Below are 19565 nucleotides of genomic sequence, written 5' to 3'. Positions count from 1 at the left end.
GTAAGATATTACGACATATTTGATATAGTAATATATTAAAAATAATAAATGTTAATAAATAATGTATGCTCACCAAGCAGCGAGTATGAAATTTCTTACGACAAGTATGACATGACAATTTTGGTACTTGATATGTACTGATATGAAAAATGCTAAAGCATATATAACACTCTTCGACACCGGCAAATTTCTTATCCAAATTACGTTTCCACATTAAAAGACCGTCCCAAACAGAGCCATTCTATAAAAAATATATATATTTGAGACATATATACATATATTGATACATATATTGAGACATATTTTTTAATATATACATATAAATTTATACATATTGCGACTTACTTGATGTGTGAGAAGTTTAGACAATTGCATATGACAATTTTTCCATTTTGCCATACCATCTACCTGTTGACCAGATTCTACTTTTACTCTACCTAAAGGATAGTTTGGTGGTAGCATTATGCTTAATTCTAATTTTGTATCTTCCATTTGATACACAGCTATTACTTCCCTTGCTGTTGAGTGTACTTTTACCTATAACAACACAAAATACGCGATATTCAACTTGACAGAAATGTTTAAATACAATCTATTGAAATAATAGCTTAAATAAATCTTTAATCTTAAAATTTGTATAAGGAACAAGGACGAAGCAGAGTTTGTGAGAAAAAAAAACGTACCTGCATATTTTCAACATTAGCCAATTGTAATCTGCTATAAAGAAGCTCATCTTCACATAACATAGGACTAACGTAATGACTTGTAATCTTATCTACTGTTGCACTGACTCTGCTATCAACTGTACTTAGCCATTGTCTAACTAATACTGGTAGAAGCCTCAAACAATTTGTATATAACCAACACACAATATGATCTAATCTCTCTTCTGTCCAACTTTCTATAATATATATATATTGCAATGTAATATATAATAACAATATATAATAAATCAAATTTTATGTAAATGTAATATTAATTTTACCTTTGAAACGAAAAACTGGAGCAGTGGTAAATAGTTCTAGCAGTTTTACAGTTTTATTTTTATTATCTTGTAGCGCTTCCATAGGTATTAACTTGAAGATATTATCCAACAGATAAGGAAAAAGTTTAATTCTAAAATTTACAGTAAATGATAATTAGTAAAAAATATAATAAATAAATTTTAAATGTTATAAGTAATAAAAAGTAGGACATATTACAGAAATCACAGAAATGGATAATGTGCATTATATAAAATATTTACTTCAATATTTCAGCATATTGATATCGTAAATCACTATGAGACTTTTCGCAGATATCTAATACAATTGCCCATGTTAATAGATATCCTAATGTATATGTATAAGAATCTGTAAACGGTTGGATTGTGCAGGTAACTGTATCACATAATCTAAAAAAGACAATATTACAATAAAATTAAAAAAACACGATGATTCAATTAAAATTTAATATAAAACAGAGACTCACTTGAATTCCATAAGCATTGTATTTATAATAGTCTGTATATTTGATAGTACTTCTTCGAATTTTTTAATATTGAGATTGTTCGCCTCAAAGTTGTCAGATTCAACAAGAACTTTATCTTGTTGTACAAGTTCCGGAACCATATATTTCAATGCATAATAGGCACCCAATTGAATGCTAGGAACAGGAGATTGTAGTAATTTCAGAGATAGCATTAACATCTTGTTGAAATCAATTGTTTCGGTTTGTTCATCATAATTTTTGAATAATATGCTACTGTCAAATGCACAAATTGCCTCTCCCAAGTAATTCAATGGTATAATAGATTTTATAATATCCGTACTTTGATTACATAAATCTGCATAAAATATCCAAGTTTGAACAATGCCGTTATATATATTGCCAGCAATTACATTTTTCCATTCATCCAAGAGTGTTGAAGGTAATTCTGGTATTGGCTTCAATTTATGTTTGTTCATCAAAGTTTCAACTGCATAATACAATTGACTAAATGCTATTATCAACATTGTTATTTTAATGTCACTATAATTATGTTTGGCACTGTTATATAATTGTTGCCACTTTGTGAGAAATATCAAGATAACATCCCAATATTCTTGTTTCAACTTCTGCGGAATATGTTGGACAACTGTCTCAAACAATCTTATAATTTCTAGTTGCAAAAACAATTTATCCCATGAAGTATCAGAAATATAATGATCCAAAACTGCAGAAAGTTCATTAAAATGTAACGTAATTATATTATCCATAATAGGATCATATAGTGAAGGTTGATCTTTGGAAATGTCAGATATCATAGTTCTTATGGCAATTATTGAATATATTTCACCGTGTGTTAATATTTGCGAAACATTTTGTGACCAATTTAAGATTTGTAATATTTGAATATTCGTTTCATCATCATAATCTCCTGTAATTTTATTACTGTTGTAATTTTCAAAATATTTCTCAAGTTGATCTTTCGAGAAAAATTCATTGTAATATATGTAAATTATATATGGTAGCATACATCCATAACTTTTCTGATTTGTTTGTATACGTGATAATATATCATCATGGATATTCTTTGTAAAATATTTATGCAAATTAACAAAACCTTTTTTTAGCAAATTACGAAGTTTTTCAACAGCATTATAATATTTAGTGGATTTATAATGCTTACTGTATATGTCTACTATGCTAACTACGTATATAATATCTATTAATATCTCCGTGATTCCTGGTAAATTTAAATCGTTTAATTCAAAATTTTCTTCTTCTGAAACTGTATTAGCATTTTTTGAATCAATACCTTTTAATCTCTCGTACAGATTATTAAGCAAATCTGTGATAAATAAAGCCCATGATAAGCAATTTATTGTATTATCCGAAGAAATATCCTTTATTATATTGATAGATGTAGGTTGCTGTAAAATCCGTATTTTCTTCTCAACATTTGACATATACAAATAGCCTGTTAACATTTCACCATATATTGCAATAATGGTTATCTCTTCAATCCACAACTTTATATCAGATGCCGTTAGGAATGACAGAATAGTTTCTTCAACGCAATCAAATTTTGTAATGTCAACATTATTAATTATAACTTCTAAAACATCTGTTGCCAAATTAACTAATGTATTCTTAATAAGATTTGCGTGTGTATTATATATTTTACTCCAGATAATAATACCGTATCTTTTAATAAGATTATTAAATTCAAAAATAGACAATATTTGACTACTTTCTACGAATCCTTCTTTCCAACAATTACGAATAGCATCAGCAGTTAAAACATCATGTTCTCGAGTGCATAATTCAAAAAGTGTTTCCAATATTTGTACAGCACTTAATATCGTTCGATTATGTTTCCACATTAAAGTCATTAATTTCGTAATAAATGCGACAAATTGCATGGAGCAAATATCATCTCTTCCATTTAATGAATCACATAGAATCGATACAATTTCACTTGTTCCTTCATTATTTATTAATAAATCTCTAATTTCCGGAATTTCAAAAGCTGATAAAATCAAATTTTGATTTTTTTCGAAATCATGCTGTTCATCACTACATGAAGTAATTTCTTTGGTCATATCAACTAATAGTTTAGGTATATTAGCTTGTTTATACCATTTTTTAATTACGCTATCATTTCTATTGTGTTCAGATAAACAGCAATATATGACGTTTCTTATTATTGCAATATCATTTAATTCGATTAATGATTTTAGAACTGTATTCTTTTCTGCGTCATTTATATATATAATAAAATAAAATAATAATTCAAGAACTTGTTCAGCCATTTTTGATTTTTGCATCAAAAAAGGTTTCAAACTCTTATCGTAAAACTCAAAGAAGTTCTCATCAAATTTAAATGATTTTGAAAATGCAATGAATAATTCCTTACTTGCAAAATGTTTCATAAGTTTATTCAGCTGTTCGATATATTCTATGTTTTGATGATTGTTTATCGATATATTTATCGAATTAAAATAAATTGTACAGAGTTCATTTACAAACTTGCAAAGTTCCGCATTAAAAACAATATCCGCATAAACATCGATAACTTTTACCTTTGGTTTGCTCACAGTAACTGAATCACTTGGATCAGAAAATTTTACTTTTAATTTCTTACGGGTGCGATCTGGTACATCTTTCAAATTTAACAAGAATTCGATATGAAAATCTTTTCCATCTGCGATCCCCTTTGACGTATTCATATATTTTTCGAATAATAATGGCAATTCAATCCAGAACTGTTCCATTAAAGAAACATATGATTTATATTTCTCATTATTACGATTTTTACTCCAATATCTTATTAGATGCGTAATCTCGATAAAACAACATTGTTTCATAAAAATACTATCCGTCATGCAAGCTTCTATAACAGGCATAAGCTGTTCCTTAAGAAGCCGAACGCATAAATCTACATTTTCAGCATTTATGAGGATTGAATAACGTAAACATTCAATGAAAGATGTTGTTACAGCGAGCGTTTCTGAACGGCTCATTTGCACACTTTTGACGGAAAATCCTTGACGCATATTGTTAAAAAAATTCGTATACAGATCAGTGAGATCAATGTTAAACTTTGGAAATTGACTAACAAAAGGTAGCAAATTTGGATAAACCGTGCTAGCACAACATTGACCACCGGATCGTAAAGTGTGCCACAATTTTGGGAGTACGAGTTTATTAATATTTACTACAAGATGCCAATCATCAATTTTCGTTGTAGCTATGAGCATTGATTCCCACACAACTGATAAAATTACAGGTTCAGATTCATCAAGACTATTCATGATAGTGGTCACTGTCCTTTTTTTTTCATTTTCTAATAATTTTTCTGCGTTTTCCATTATTGATGTCAATACATTGAAAAAAGCTGTTTTTATTGGCAAAGTATCGTGTTTAGCCAGTTTCCAAAATCTTGAACTGCTTAAAATTTTATTGTGAATCTCCAAGGTTTTATCGATTTCGTCAAGAGGCACTTTTTTGAAGTAACAATTATATCCTTGGAGATTTGCTATCAGTACTCTTTCATATTTAGCTTCCATTTCTTCGTTAGTAAGAGACTTCTGTATCGATAACGTTTGAGCCGTGTGTACAATTATATTGTTGCTAATATATAATAAAATTTCGCACTGACAATGAATAATCGCATTAACTATTTTCCAAGGTGGAAATGTGCTGTTGAAAGAGTTGGTAGCAGCTGATGCCGCAGGAGGATATGTATCATATTGAGAAGTAAACCAAGCACCAGCCAATTGTTTCAGATACATTGCAATACCTTTGCCTACACGCTTGACAAGAGCTGCATGTGCCAACTGTGCAGCTTCTCTCACTCTGTGATCTATATCAATGGACAGAGCACAATAAAATCTTGGCCAAAACGGTAGCATACCTTCTACCGCTGACAATTCTGCATCTTGACATAGAGTTGCAAATTCTTGTAATGCCTGCACATACATACATTAGTTTACAAAATCTGTAAATGAATCAACAACTAAACAATTAATTATCTACCTTAAACTTTGTCGTAGCATCTTTCTTACTCATCTTTTTTAATATAACTTGAAAATTAGAATCTATATTGTTCATCTCAATCTCGTTTAGGGAACATAAGGATAATCCAGGTAGAACAGGAACATATCCTCCGTCCTTAACTGCCGAGAACCCAACAAAATTAGGCATTGCGGTCCCCAAAAGTTCTGCACTGCGACTACTATTTGATGGCTAAAAAAATATTAAAAAATTGTACAATTAAATATTCAAAAAATACCATTAAGAGTACAAAATAATATGGATTATCATATTTACAAGGAGAGGACACAGTGCATTCGTTATGGATTTTGATCTCCTTTAATATATTTTGAATAAGTCTTCTAAATATATAGTTTTTATATATGAATATATAAAATATATTACTATATTAGTATATAACTATAATAGTTTTTAACGTATGAAAGGTCTAGTTATACAGAAAATTTAATCCCGGTGAAATGAATTAATTTTCATAACTTATTTCACATATGATTATTATTATGAACAAAAGATGTCACGGCCACAAGGCTTAATAATAATTTAATAAACAGTTTTTAATCTATGGCATATCAAAGATCTGTGCTTGAGTTTTATACTTTTACACTTTCAATACACGATGGCTCAAAAACTATCCATTATTGAGCTATTATTGAATCATTTAACAAAATCCTTGGACATCGCATAATTTATTTTTAATGTAGATTCATCACGTTGAAGGAAATCAAAATTCGTGATGAATCCATTGTGTTCTCTCTTTGTTAATAAAATATTAGCAATTTATAGATTTGAATATTGCGGAATATTGTATTAGACTGATATTACCTGAGTCTGTATTAAGCTAATATTCTGGTAAATTCCAGCAAAAATCAAATAGAAACCAAAGAGATTGTTATTTCATAATCATTTAAAAGAATGTATTTATAGAATGTATTTAAACAGAATGTATTTAAATAGTTATGAAATAGTAAATTCTACTCAGTTTCTACAGATATCATTCTAACAGATTTTATTATTACATTTCTGTACTTTGTAGACACATAAAATTTCTAGCAGACATTTCGTAAAATCTATTTTTGACTTGTAACAAGTAAAATATCTGTTCGTGTAATATGTAATATGATAAGTATTGCTGGGTGACGACATATGTTACAGATTTGTTAATAGATTTGTTCTTTGTAGCTGAATCTTTTATACATTTTTATTTTCTCCTCTAACATTGATATCATATCTATTTCATTTTAAGTGAGGCAAAACACAGAATGCAACTACAAGAAATAAATCCAATAAACGTGATAGGTTATATTATAAAATTATTATTGCACGCGTAATTTATAATCAAGTGATTACGTATAATTGGTATTTACCCGAGCATTGTTTTTAGTACGTTGCGCCTGCTTATTTTTACCCATAGTGATACTCTTAGGATGAGATAAAAACGTTTAACGATTAACGAAAATTTCGAGCTTCCTCCCTGCTGAACGTGACGTTCATGTCAGCTAACATAACCTTAAATGTGTATCCATAATCCATCCATTCCGGGTTCGATCTCAGGCACTCCGCATATCGCGATTTTTTCGCGCTGTTTTATTAACAAAATTTAATTGTGTCGTATTGTTGAAAGGCTCAAGACTGTTGTGAAAAAGTTGAAAGGCCTAAGGCTATTGTGAATTGTACGAGGAATTTAGAATTGTTATATAATAAGAAAAAAGTGATTCTGTTTACAAGTTTGATTGACAGTATTATGAATTTGATACAGTGCTTTGCGTCATATTATCCAAAAGATAGGGCAGAAGGCGTTTAATTTCCCTCACCCGAGAAAAAATTTATAAAATAAATCTATAGGCGTGTGAATTGGCCGTACAGAACATAAAGATTTGCCGGTACAAAACGCTGGAAACAGACTATAAATCCTTTGATAGAAATCTACAATTGCGGCCAAATGAGCGTCAGCGCCAAAACTGAGCAAAGACTATTATTGTCTTATTGCTCCTTCACCTGTATCTATCTTTCTGGAATCCTGACGCTGGTGAATTTTAATGACAATTTGTACAATGTCGGCAAGTACAAATTTCTACCCGTACTGATGATATTAACATTCGCCGAGGTGATAAAACTGCTGTTTCCTATGCTGCAAGCAGAGGCACCTACTATAATCAAGATCGAACAACGAGCTTATCCGAAGACCAAGACATTTTGGGCGAAGAATCTGAGAGATATCATCAAGTTCTTATTCAATGCTTTTTGTCTGTCGATATTTTACTACTTAACAATCGTGCTGTTTGGTGCACCTATTTTAACTGATCACGAAGAGACAACAATGCTAGTCATTACCCTGATCACACTGACTTATGTATCCACTAGTTTGCACCTGGGACAGGATCATACGGTGGATATCTTGACAGGGGTTTATTCCCTGAAGAGCACTATCCTCTCGAACGCTTTAAAACTTAACATACAGATGACAATATTAGGCACTTGGCTAGGTGCTATTGTTATCCCTTTAGACTGGGATCGCCCTTGGCAAGCTTGGCCGATTCCTTGTGTTATAGGTGCATTACTTGGCTATTTGATCGGCCACTTCATCACCCTCATCAAGATGCTTCCCTCACTGAAATTATATTATAGGAAAGTCCATCGATAATTGGATTTATTTGTGAGAAGAAAGATATTCCAATTTCTCAAATAATAAAAAATCATTTTATTAAATAAACGGTATGCTGATTGTCATGTTGATGACTGCTGTATATACTAGGCCATATAAAAGTAGTTTAGCATATTAATATAAGTTTAGCATATCAATATGTTCATCCTGATTTATATAAATTTATTATATTATCTGTGATGTAGATATATATGTATGAGTTGAGATAATAATCCAATAATCGTGCGAGAGAATCATTTTTTATAAAAATTATAATAATATTTATAATAATATTTATAATTCTATAAATTCTACTTTGAGTGATTTATTTTACTACTCATTCATATTTTACTTGATATAGCAATTTCCTGGCATCTCATCTTTCACTTGTACATCCTTTTCTCTTACATTCTTTATAATCGACCAACTTGTCACAATTTAATCTTATATATATAATATAAAATTATCTAAAAAAAATTATAAGTGTCAAAAGTTTGCAGCAAACAAAAAGTTGGGTGAATTATGCCCGCTTTCATCAATGATAGTTTAGTTTTCTAACAATAAGAATTAGAAAAAGATGAAAAATAAATTAAACCAAAATTAAATTTAACATTGATAAAATCAATATTAAATTTAATTACATTTAAGCATTATAGTCATTAAAGACATTATCAAAGTCATCCTTAATATTGAAATTTAAATATATAAATTTTGCAAGTAATGATAATTAAGAAAAAGTAAATTGCATCAGTACACATTATCAAACATTGATAATTTACTTATGTAACGATATATACTTTCTTACGTCAGATTAGGCCTTTCACCCTTTATATCTGATCTGCAAAAACAAGAATAAAGTACAAATGCAAATGCTTATATTTCGTACTTAAAAGCTAATTAAATGATCTATAATTCGTTAGATTCAGAACAGTATTTTGTTCATAATAATTTTATATGCATGTTATACAAAAAATGACTGAAGAATTAAAATATATAAAAAATGTGTATTAAAAATATATGTAGATATATTTAACAAAATACATTGCATCATAGATAAGAAATAAAAACACGTCAAATTTCTATAATTCGTTTATCTCGATCTAATGATTTATTTTCAATATTTTAATAATCAACTTTATATCTGTTATTAAAAGAAAAATTAATAAGTCTGAAGTGAATATGATGGTAGAAATTTAAGTGAAATTCCAATGGAGGAGGGGGATACTTTCGTTCCAATTAATCGCTTAAAATTTGACATAACAGAGATTTAGTATTTTTCGTATCATGAGAAGTAACTTAATCAAAAAAATGCTTGAATTAAATTTAACGCAATCAGAGAAAAAAATTCGTGAATGACTTCTCTTGTCGTCTGCTGCAATCTGACCAACTAATGAATGGGGGGATTTTTCATACTCGCGCAGTCGCAATTGTCTCCGCCAGAACGAATTGATACAAAGCTGACATTGAGGTTCCTCGTTACGAACAGTTAAAATTCATTTCCTCATTTGTCGGATCGGCTGCGGATTAATTCCAACAAGACGCTAGACAGTGCCTGACTACTTCAGAAGGATAATGTCGGATACAGCTGGAAAGGTATATCGATTACCATTTGTTTCTGCGAATTTACACGTTCTAAACTCGTTCATTTTTCTTCTTTTTCTACGTCATTAATTATTATTGGCCGACTCCTCCACTGATCGTCATTTAATATGTTATCTGTTTTCTTTTATTGAAATATTTTGTTACATCACAATAATATTCCTGTTAGAAATATATTGTATAAATAAGAATTATCTTCTGTCGAAATTCGAATAGAGGTGTTACATAAGTGTAAATTATTTTCTTGACTTGTTATCTTTGAAAATGGATTAAAGCTTACGAGATTTAGCTCGAAAGCATGTTTTTAGGTTCGGCTCGAGCCTCTCGAGGTTCAGTTCGGCAATAAAGGTGGATACATGCTCAGCTCGCGATGAGGTTGGCTCGATAAATTAGACACATCTTTTTGCAATTGAAATTTCTGCATAGATAGATGTTCATGATTATTAGTAAACATGATTTCTTTTCACTTAATTGATTAAACATGAAAATGAACAAATTTTCTTTGAAAGAATTGGTTATTATTTTTCTGATAATTACTTGTTTACTTGATGTGTCAGTAAATTTGAAAAAAAGATAATAAAACAAACATATAAGATAATGTTTGTAAAATTAATAAAAACTATCATTATTATATATATATTATATATAATTAATATATGTATATTAAATAATTTCTTAAATAAATTCTATCGAATAACTATGTATTTTTTGATATTTTTGATATTTAATTAGGTTATCAAATGCAAAGCTGCAGTAGCATGGAAGCAAAAGGAGCCTTTATCCTTGGAAGAAATCGAGGTAGCATCGCCTAAAACGCATGAAGTCCGAATCAAAATAGTAGCTGTGGCACTTTGTCATACAGATGCTTATACTTTAGATGGATTGGATCCAGAAGGAGTATTTCCTTGTATACTTGGTCATGAAGGCAGTGGTATCGTAGAAAGTGTCGGAGAGGGTGTCACCGAGTTTCAGCCTGGTAGGCTGATCAGATTATATTTATAAAGATTCTTTTGAATTATGTAGTTAAATTTCAATAATGTTTTTTAGCTGATTTATATCATATTTTGTTAATCTATTATTGTTTACATGAATGCTTGTAGGTGATCATGTTGTACCACTTTACATTCCTCAATGTGGAGATTGTAAGTTCTGTAAATCACCGAAAACAAATTTATGCAGCAAAATCCGTGAAACTCAGGGTAAGGGTTTAATGCCCGATGGTACGTCTCGTTTTACATGCAAGGGACAAACACTCGCACACTTTATGGGTTGCTCCACCTTCTCTGAATATACAGTTGTAGCTGATATTTCTCTCACAAAGGTATTTCTATATTTTTATAATCACTAGAGTTTAATAATTTATAACTTTTATATAATTATTATAAATTGTTGTTATAGATTAATCCTAAAGCACCATTGGACAAGGTATGTTTGTTGGGTTGTGGAATATCTACAGGTTATGGTGCAGCTTTAAATACTGCCAAAGTAGAACCAGGAAGCACTTGTGCTGTATGGGGTTTAGGAGCTGTTGGTCTTGCAGCAATCTTCGGTTGCAAGAAATCTGGTGCATCTCGTATTATTGGGATAGATGTCAATCCGGCCAAATTTGAGCAAGGTAAATTATGTAATTAGATTGTGTGCGACACAAAATTAATTTTTTATAGAAATAAACAATGAAAAAACTTTTCTTCGTAGTTTTTCTTATAATTATTGTGATAAAATTTCATAAATATTTTTATACTTATTTATAGCTAAAACTTTTGGCTGCACAGAATTTGTTAATCCCAAGGATTATGATAAACCCATTCAGCAGGTATTAATTGAAATGACTGATGGTGGATTAGATTATACTTTCGAATGCGTTGGAAATGTAAATACTATGGTATGTGTTTTTTTTTTTTTATTTTGTTTACGGAAAAAGAATTTTGTCTTATAAAGATTATTTTTCAGAGAGCTGCATTAGAATCCTGTCACAAAGGATGGGGTACATCAGTAATAATAGGAGTAGCCGCAGCTGGTCAAGAAATCAGTACTAGACCATTCCAGTTAGTCACAGGACGAGTATGGAAAGGGACCGCATTTGGTGGATGGAAATCAAAGCAAAGCGTGCCGAAATTGGTGGAGCAGTATCTGTCAAAAGAATTGATTCTCGATGAATTTATTACACATAATCTTCCATTTGAAAAAATCAATGAAGGTTTTAATATATTACATTCAGGAAACTGGTAAGCCTAGGAAAATTTTATTGTGAATAACATGAATGTGTTGACTAAAAAATGCACAAAATTATATATGATGAATTATATATTATGTATTATGATTATCAGAATTTTGTAAAAATGATGTGTTTCTGTTGCAGTTTGAGAGCCGTTCTTAAATACTAAAAACGTTTTTTATCTTGTACTGCAAAAATATGGCCTACTGAGAACCAGTGTCTTCTACAATTTATTAAAAAGTGCTTTATAAGATGCCCATATAAATATCATACTACCCCATTTGTTACAAATTTGTATTGAATCTCTGGAAATGAAAGATGGTAAATAAACTTTATATTTACTATATCATGCTCTCAACAAGAACATCTCCCCGATTTCTACAACAATCTTTATTCATAAAGAATTCTTACAGCCACATGTACAATATCGATTAAGTAAGATATTTACGGTAGCTCTTGAATGAAGTAAAAATTCTTTACGCTTTGATCAAGTGCATACCTTACAAAAATCATCATGGTACGAAGATCACTGACGATGATTTTCATTGTATATAATCATATGTATATACAATATGCAAGACTCGATAAAACTATTTTACGTTCGCTTGTAGTTATATTAATTAGTCTAGGTCGACAGTACAATAAGTCAGGCGGAATGCAAATTGCGCTCGATGCAGGAAGGAATATGCGTTAGCTCATTGCGGACGATGTCGTTTATCAATTAAATATGTAGATATATTTTTTAAAGTGTCACCTACATACTTTAATGCGCAAGTTTAACACGCCATGTCCATTAAGGCAAGACATTATGGATGAATTGACAAAATATGATATTAAGTTATTCTTTGAATAAAAATAAAATGTAAAAATGCACAATTTGTTATAAAACTTGATATAATTGATGAAATCACAAAGATTGCCGTGCAATCACGAGCCATCGAAATAAAACGCATTGATAGAAAAAAAAAAGATAAAATGTACATTCTGTTTGACGTGTTTAAAAATCTCAGTACATACAGTGTTGTCTTTGATCAATATACACAAGTATTATTTTCCCTGAATACTTCGTAGAAGGAATGCATGTCGAAGTGTGTGAAACGCGTTAGGCTTGCAAAATGAATCACTTTCATTCTAAATGAGACACGTGTAGTTTTTGCATCGACTATTTCTACGTAAATTGCCTTCTAACGCTAAGGGCATATTCACATAGTCACACTGATCTTTTTTTTTCTTTTTTCTACGGATTACATGTTACTCTAATATCTACGGTGTACCACACACTCTTTAAGTAAAAGTTGTAAGTAAAAATGCTTATAATTACAGTAAATGCAGACGAATCACGACGTCGAACATTTTCTAGCTTCGTAGAAAATAACTCAGCATTGCACGATGAATATCGTTCCGATTGCGGACGTAAAGAATCCTAATGCTTTGCGCGAATTGAATCGCGCAATGTATAATAGAGACATAATAATATTTCACGTTATTTTCTAAGCGATCTCCCACTTTTCTTAACAATCAGCTCGACGTCCTATGATTGAACTGCGTAGTATGAAATAGGACATTAACGAGTACGAAATAGGTCGTTTATTCTGTATGTCTTATACTAATTTTTATAACGTAAAATGGCTGAGAGAAAGAAGAATAACTTAAAGAACTCTAAGCTTGCCCGAGAGGAGAATATAATAAATAAGCGGAATAACGGTGAGATTTTCTATACCGCATTCGGCGAAACACAGCCGAAAGTGAAGGAGTAAGAGCTACGAAAACCTATTTGCTTCAAGTGATTCAACTAAGTTTCAACGTGTGCAAGTGTGACAGTAGCAGAATGACTTCACACATCCGCCCGCCTCTTCTCTCCGCTCTTGTATCTTTTTCTCAACCAGTTTGATTTTGTTCGGTTGATGCATTGTTATCATGTAACTCGTATTATTCATAATTAACATTATATTTCAATATTATAATTGTTAATCTAGCAATTAGAAATCATACGCTTATAGGGTTTTTCACTTATAGTTTTCCGTTAAATGCAATTTGTGTCACGATGAGTGACTTCTGGTCAATACGATGAAATTATCTCGTCCTATTCGGCCTTTCTTCCTTATTTCATGAATACTTTTCTTTTTCGTTTTGTGTATGCATAAATGATACGTAATTATATTATTTATACTTTTAATTGTGCGTGGAGATACCTCGACAGGCACGGAGGTAATCCAACGATTGGTGTTCTGCGCGGCTCGCAGCGGAATTTTCTCCCCTTCTCACTCCGTCACCAGCAATTCTCACACACGTACATACACTTTCGGCCATATCTGCGTACTCTCTACACGAACTCTATTGAATATTGCACGGTATTATGATTACACGGGATCTACGATTGCGTAGAATGGGGCTGTAGACGCCGCTTACCGCTGAACATACGCGATTATTGCACGACATGGCAAGACACTCGCTACTTTAAATGTCGATCGGAGCTTCCTAACTGGGACGAAGGACGCGACTAAGGTCGTTACGATGATTCGATAACGATCTTTTCCGGTTCCATGCAGCGCGATTCGTTACGAATCCGACCTCCTCATAACTAATGATCGTCGTGCTTATTCGTTGCTCTCGGAACTCATTTAGGCTCACGTTTCGTTTCGTCGCGCGTGGACCTCGATAGGTTCGACAGGTTCGACAGGCGGCCCGACGATGACATAGAACACCTCTGATCACAACTCGGCGATATTCCTAAAGCTGGCGAACGCGCGCACCTTCCCTTACTTTTCTCCGTACAGTCGGTTTCTCTGCTCTTAAAGATGCTCGGTTAAAGATGCTGCGCTTCCGTTGCTAGTCGCCGCTTTTATATATGTCTAGAAATCTAGAGGTTGATCGGCTGAGCCTTCGAGATCCTGAGAGGAATCGGTACCGCCATCTTCGTCATCATCAAGGTCTACACTGTTGGTTTTGAGCCCACCGCTGCTGATCTTATTCACAATCGCGTCTGTAAAGCAGTTTAAAAGTTAATTTAAGAATCTGATCGTGTACTTCGCAAGAAGAATATGTGATACTGGGCCTGTTCTTTTTACTGAATTCCTTGTACGATTCATCTTTTCTCTTTTTCTCTCCAAAGTGAAAAGAAAAGGAAGAAAAATGCAATCACTTTAGCTGAAAAAAGAACAGACCTACTATTTACACATTTAATTATCTAATGTCCTCCTAATTCTATTACTAGAAATAACATCGAAAATAGTGATGGTATTGCTTATCAAAAACTAATATAATTGTTTTAGCAAAATAAGTAGAGAACTAATTTTTAAACTGCGATTCATTTTCACTAATTACAGTTTAAAAATGAAAAAATCTTATTTTTTATTTAAATTTAAGATAAGATTTATTTCAAAAATTTTAAATTTAATCATGTGTTATTAAGATATTCAATTTTGAAAATTGTAGAAAAATAGGTCCAATCTAAATCTCAATACAAAAAAAGAAATTACTTTAAGTTCAAGATATTTTTATTATCTATTTTCATGTTGATCTAGAGTTGTCGGACATCACATTTAAATCTAAATACACGACGAAATATTAAATCTGCATATGATTCGAATAAAGACCTGTTACTAATTTCCTCGTAATTTTACACATGCTGAAATTATTTATTATTTTACTATTATATATCACTAATTCCACTGCTTTAAATATTTATTTAATTTTATTATATAATTTTAAATATTTATTATCCAAGCGATATAAAACATACCGCAGTCAGGCTTTGCACCGCGCGTTCTGGTACCAGCAAACTCGACGCCATGCGGATCGACGCACCAACAGAGACCAAGACCCCGATGACACTGAGTACTGCGGTAATATCCTCGTGAATCGCAAGCAGGTGCAGAATCCGGTGATGATCGTCTACGCACAGCGGCACACGGACGTTCAGCTTTAGAGAAGCATCCGCACCATTCAGGACCGCTCACAAAAATGTCGCTGAAAATATAATGCCGAAAATATAGCTTTATGTATGTCTCTCATTTTCTTCGATCTATCGATTTTTAAAAGTTTTATTTTACGAGCTGTCAAGTGGCTTGCTGCTCAGTGCGATTAACTCGCGATCTGTAGATCTGAGTTCAATCATCTTACTTGCGTCTACATACGCGATTATTCGCGTTTAAGGAGCCGAAAATTATTTTACCTAATTAAAGGCCATGATACACAAAAAAACTTAAGCAGTAAAACGTAAATTAAAAAGCAGTAAATTAAAGTAAATTAAGCAGTAAAAAAAATTAAAGCAGTAAATAGTAAGCGAATTAGTCAATTACAATAGAAATCATAAGATCATAACATAAAGCAATAACCATTCCAACATGTTGATTTCCTTACAGTTTACGTCTTAAGGACATCAACATGTTGGATTGGCTATTGCTTTATGTTATGGTCTTACGATCTCTATTGTAATTGACTAATTGCGTTTGAATAATTACGTTTTACTGCTTAAGTTTTTTTGTGTAACTCTAAAACACCTTTGATCACCAACGCCATTCGGATTCGTTGTTAAACTGTAGATCTCATATATCAATATAGATATACGCATCGGATGAATCTTAAGATACACGATTTAGCGCTTAGATTATTATTGCATTAAATATATAATGTTTAATATTATATAACATTGATACAGAACAGCAATCATCACATAAGTAAAAACAATACATGTAAAATTTTTATAATACGAAATTTTGAGAATAATATGAATATAACAAATTAGCGTTATTAAAAATGTGCAGAATAATGAGATATAATATATAGAGAATGTATAAAATGTTACGCAATAGTAATAAAATACAAAATAATGAAGAATTTTTGATACATGCATTTAAAAAATTATATCTATTTCAGTAGTTAATAAACGCATGGGTTCAGACACAGTAGTAACATCACACGTTTGTCAGACCAAGTTTTTGTGTCTCTATATTGACAGACACTTTATTTATTGTATTTCAAATCCGTTATATTTCCATGTGTTTTATCATCTTTCTAAAAATATCATCAATCCAATTAGATTTATAAATTTTTATTTTCTATTTCTCTAAATTGAGGAAAACTTTATAATTTCAATTATAACCCTTATCATTTTAAAAGATTTGAAAGAATACATTCAGAGATATATAGACTGTATATCTCTGAACGCGTATTTTGAACTTATTGATCGATTTCACCCGCTGTTCGTCCATTATTGAGATAAGAACACAATAGAAATGCCAAGTGTAAGTCTTAGATGTATTTACGATCGTGAAAAGTCTCTTCTCACATGCGGGACAAGATGACTCTTACCTGTCGGTATCACAACTATCCAAGAAAGGTTTTAAGCACGGTTCATTTTGGTCATGTTCCAGACCATACAGTTCGGAGAGTGAGAGTCGGCCATCACTATCACTGTCCAAATGTCCGAACATCCACCTGACCTCGCTCTGACAACCGATTGGGAAGTGACCTGAAATCATCGATACATATACATTATATTATATATAGATTCTTACACACACACACACACACACACACACACACACACACACACACACACACACACACACGCGCGCGCACGCACGCACGCACGCACGCACGCACGCACGCACGCACGCATATATATTATAAACGCTTAAAGCTTTATTTTAGACAATGTATAATTCAAATTAAATTAAGATATAATTTCATTTATAATTTTATGTATTGTATTTTAATATATTCTTTTCTTCAAAAGTACAACTAAAAAAAATTAAGTTTCCCAGAAAAAAGGAAAACTATTTTTCAATTTAACAGACAATTAATTATCAATCGAATAATATAAAAGAAAATACATTTTTAATATGATAAAATGTCATTTTTAACATGATAAACATGTCATTTTCATTTCAGCACCCTTTTTAAATTATGATGATTTTGGCAATTTTTTAAATGAAGTTATTTCAATTTTTATAATAGGGTAATGTTCATTTAACTCATTCATGGTAATAATTCAAAAATCATTTTTGGCTGTATCATTTTTGAAGTAGAAGATATATATGTGTGTGTATTTTAATATATATTTCATATGTACGTGTATTTCGATTCGTCAAATACTATTTATATTAAATTCGTTCAGAATGAAATTCTGTTTATGTGTCATAAATAAAATTCCATCTTAAATTCCGACACGAATTATAAATCGGGATTTTATAAAAAGATCGATAAGTAGTGGACAAATTAGCGATTAGCCAATATCTTCACGTTATCAAAAACAAATATTTGGCGTTACAAAAATATACGATAATATAATTTTAAAGTGAAAATATTCCTGCAAAGATCTCTATTTTATTCGGCTGCAAATTTATCTAAAAATTAAATTTTTAACATAAAAAACTCTCAATGTGATAAAAACTCAACCAAAAAGGCAAAATTTTATTTATTTCCATATTCAGTAATTTTATAGGAGGATTATTTAATTTAGTGCAATAAATTAAGATTTTGCTTTCTATTTTATTTTCCATTATTGTTTATCTTTTTTTATAATGCAAAAAATAATGTAAAAAATTATAATTCGTTCAGAATGAAAAGATGATCCTTGAGCTAAATTCGGGTCCAACACAAGCACAAGACTATTCTCCCGTTTGTGGTCAGAGGATGGTTAGTCAAACCATCCTCTCGATTCAGCCGGGATCGTAGCTACGTGCATAGTACACTTTGTTTTGCCCCGAGCGACTGTAATACCGTAAGATCAACATGGGAACTGGGAGGACAATATCGACAGATAGTACCGCCCAAAGTAATCGCGACGTATCCGAGGTGGGAAACGATTCATTGTACCAGGACAATTTCGAACTGAGTACGAAACTGATTGTCTCCAAGTCGAATGGCGTGCAGTGTCGGTACTTCGGCAACTACCACGAGTAGCGTCCCGTACGTCGCGGTGATCGTCCACTCCTACAGGAACAATTAGTCTTCCCTGTAGGACCTCCTCGGTATCCCGTGGGAAACGTTTCAATGCGCTCAAAGCGCATTCCGCGGTTGTACGCGACGTCAGACGGCTGCTTAATGAGACTTTCGTAGATCGACGGAATGTGCACCGTGAAAAGCAAAATATTTAATAAATGCATAACCAAGTTGTGCTTGAAAATTTAAGTAAGTCAGTAGCAGGTGTCGACACAATTTCTGATAAACAAGAAACATCAAAATTTATTAACAAATCTATATACATACATCAGTTAGAATGATCCGATATTAATTGTATTTTTAATCGTAAATAGCCGCATTAAAATTTACACCGTATATTTCTTTACCTTTAGGCTTAGGATGCTGACGGCGATGCTTGGAGTCCGCCATCACGACGGAGAACCAATCTAGAAGACGGTTGGCCATTGCGGGCTTGGACGACGACGGGCAATCCGTATTTCTGGATGGTAACTGCACGTTGTACATAGCCTTCGACGGTGACTGAGTCTTGTCTGTGACTTCATTGTTCATCAGATGCTTGTCGTCGTATCTGTTCACGTTAGCGAGTCCCTGTAATATGGAACATATATATTATAGGTGTATATACACAAACACATACGTTTATTTATATACATATATATA

General features: G+C 31.7%; 4 protein-coding genes across 4 annotated transcripts in view; 2 read left to right on the top strand and 2 right to left on the bottom strand.

Annotated features, from left to right (window-relative positions):
- LOC108687906 (E3 ubiquitin-protein ligase listerin) overlaps positions 1–6992 on the bottom strand; it is a 7900-nt gene extending 908 nt beyond the window's left edge. The window contains exons 1-8 of the mRNA XM_018193947.1: positions 6885–6992; positions 5503–5712; positions 1471–5435; positions 1247–1393; positions 986–1116; positions 684–901; positions 346–537; positions 74–241 (exon numbers count right to left, since the gene is read on the bottom strand). Coding sequence (XP_018049436.1) covers positions 74–241; positions 346–537; positions 684–901; positions 986–1116; positions 1247–1393; positions 1471–5435; positions 5503–5712; positions 6885–6929 — 5076 coding nt within the window. The 5' untranslated portion in view covers positions 6930–6992. The remainder of the gene's footprint in view (positions 1–73; positions 242–345; positions 538–683; positions 902–985; positions 1117–1246; positions 1394–1470; positions 5436–5502; positions 5713–6884) is intronic.
- Positions 6993–7150: 158 nt separating this feature from the next.
- On the top strand, positions 7151–8181 carry LOC108687923 (phosphatidylinositol-glycan biosynthesis class F protein). The gene has a single exon (XM_018193969.1). It carries the CDS (start codon positions 7460–7462, stop codon positions 8159–8161), a length of 702 nt encoding a protein of 233 aa, XP_018049458.1. The 5' UTR covers positions 7151–7459; the 3' UTR covers positions 8162–8181.
- A 1417-nt stretch (positions 8182–9598) lies between these two features.
- LOC108687936 (alcohol dehydrogenase class-3) lies at positions 9599–12319 on the top strand. Its single transcript, XM_018193981.1, has 7 exons — positions 9599–9754; positions 10493–10736; positions 10861–11081; positions 11159–11375; positions 11512–11642; positions 11711–11985; positions 12120–12319. Exons 1-7 carry the CDS (start codon positions 9734–9736, stop codon positions 12142–12144), a joined length of 1134 nt encoding a protein of 377 aa, XP_018049470.1. The 5' UTR covers positions 9599–9733; the 3' UTR covers positions 12145–12319.
- Positions 12320–13206: 887 nt separating this feature from the next.
- Positions 13207–19565, bottom strand: part of LOC108687935 (proteoglycan Cow) — a 145478-nt gene continuing 139119 nt past the window's right edge. The window contains exons 7-10 of the mRNA XM_018193980.1: positions 19271–19493; positions 17289–17448; positions 15718–15944; positions 13207–14958 (exon numbers count right to left, since the gene is read on the bottom strand). Of these exons, the coding sequence (XP_018049469.1) occupies positions 14828–14958; positions 15718–15944; positions 17289–17448; positions 19271–19493 (741 nt within the window). The 3' untranslated portion in view covers positions 13207–14827. The remainder of the gene's footprint in view (positions 14959–15717; positions 15945–17288; positions 17449–19270; positions 19494–19565) is intronic.

This window comes from Atta colombica, unplaced genomic scaffold (genome assembly GCF_001594045.1).
Source record: "Atta colombica isolate Treedump-2 unplaced genomic scaffold, Acol1.0 scaffold220, whole genome shotgun sequence".
Classification (NCBI taxonomy): domain Eukaryota; kingdom Metazoa; phylum Arthropoda; class Insecta; order Hymenoptera; family Formicidae; genus Atta; species Atta colombica.
This window is presented reverse-complemented; position numbering and strand designations above follow the sequence as displayed.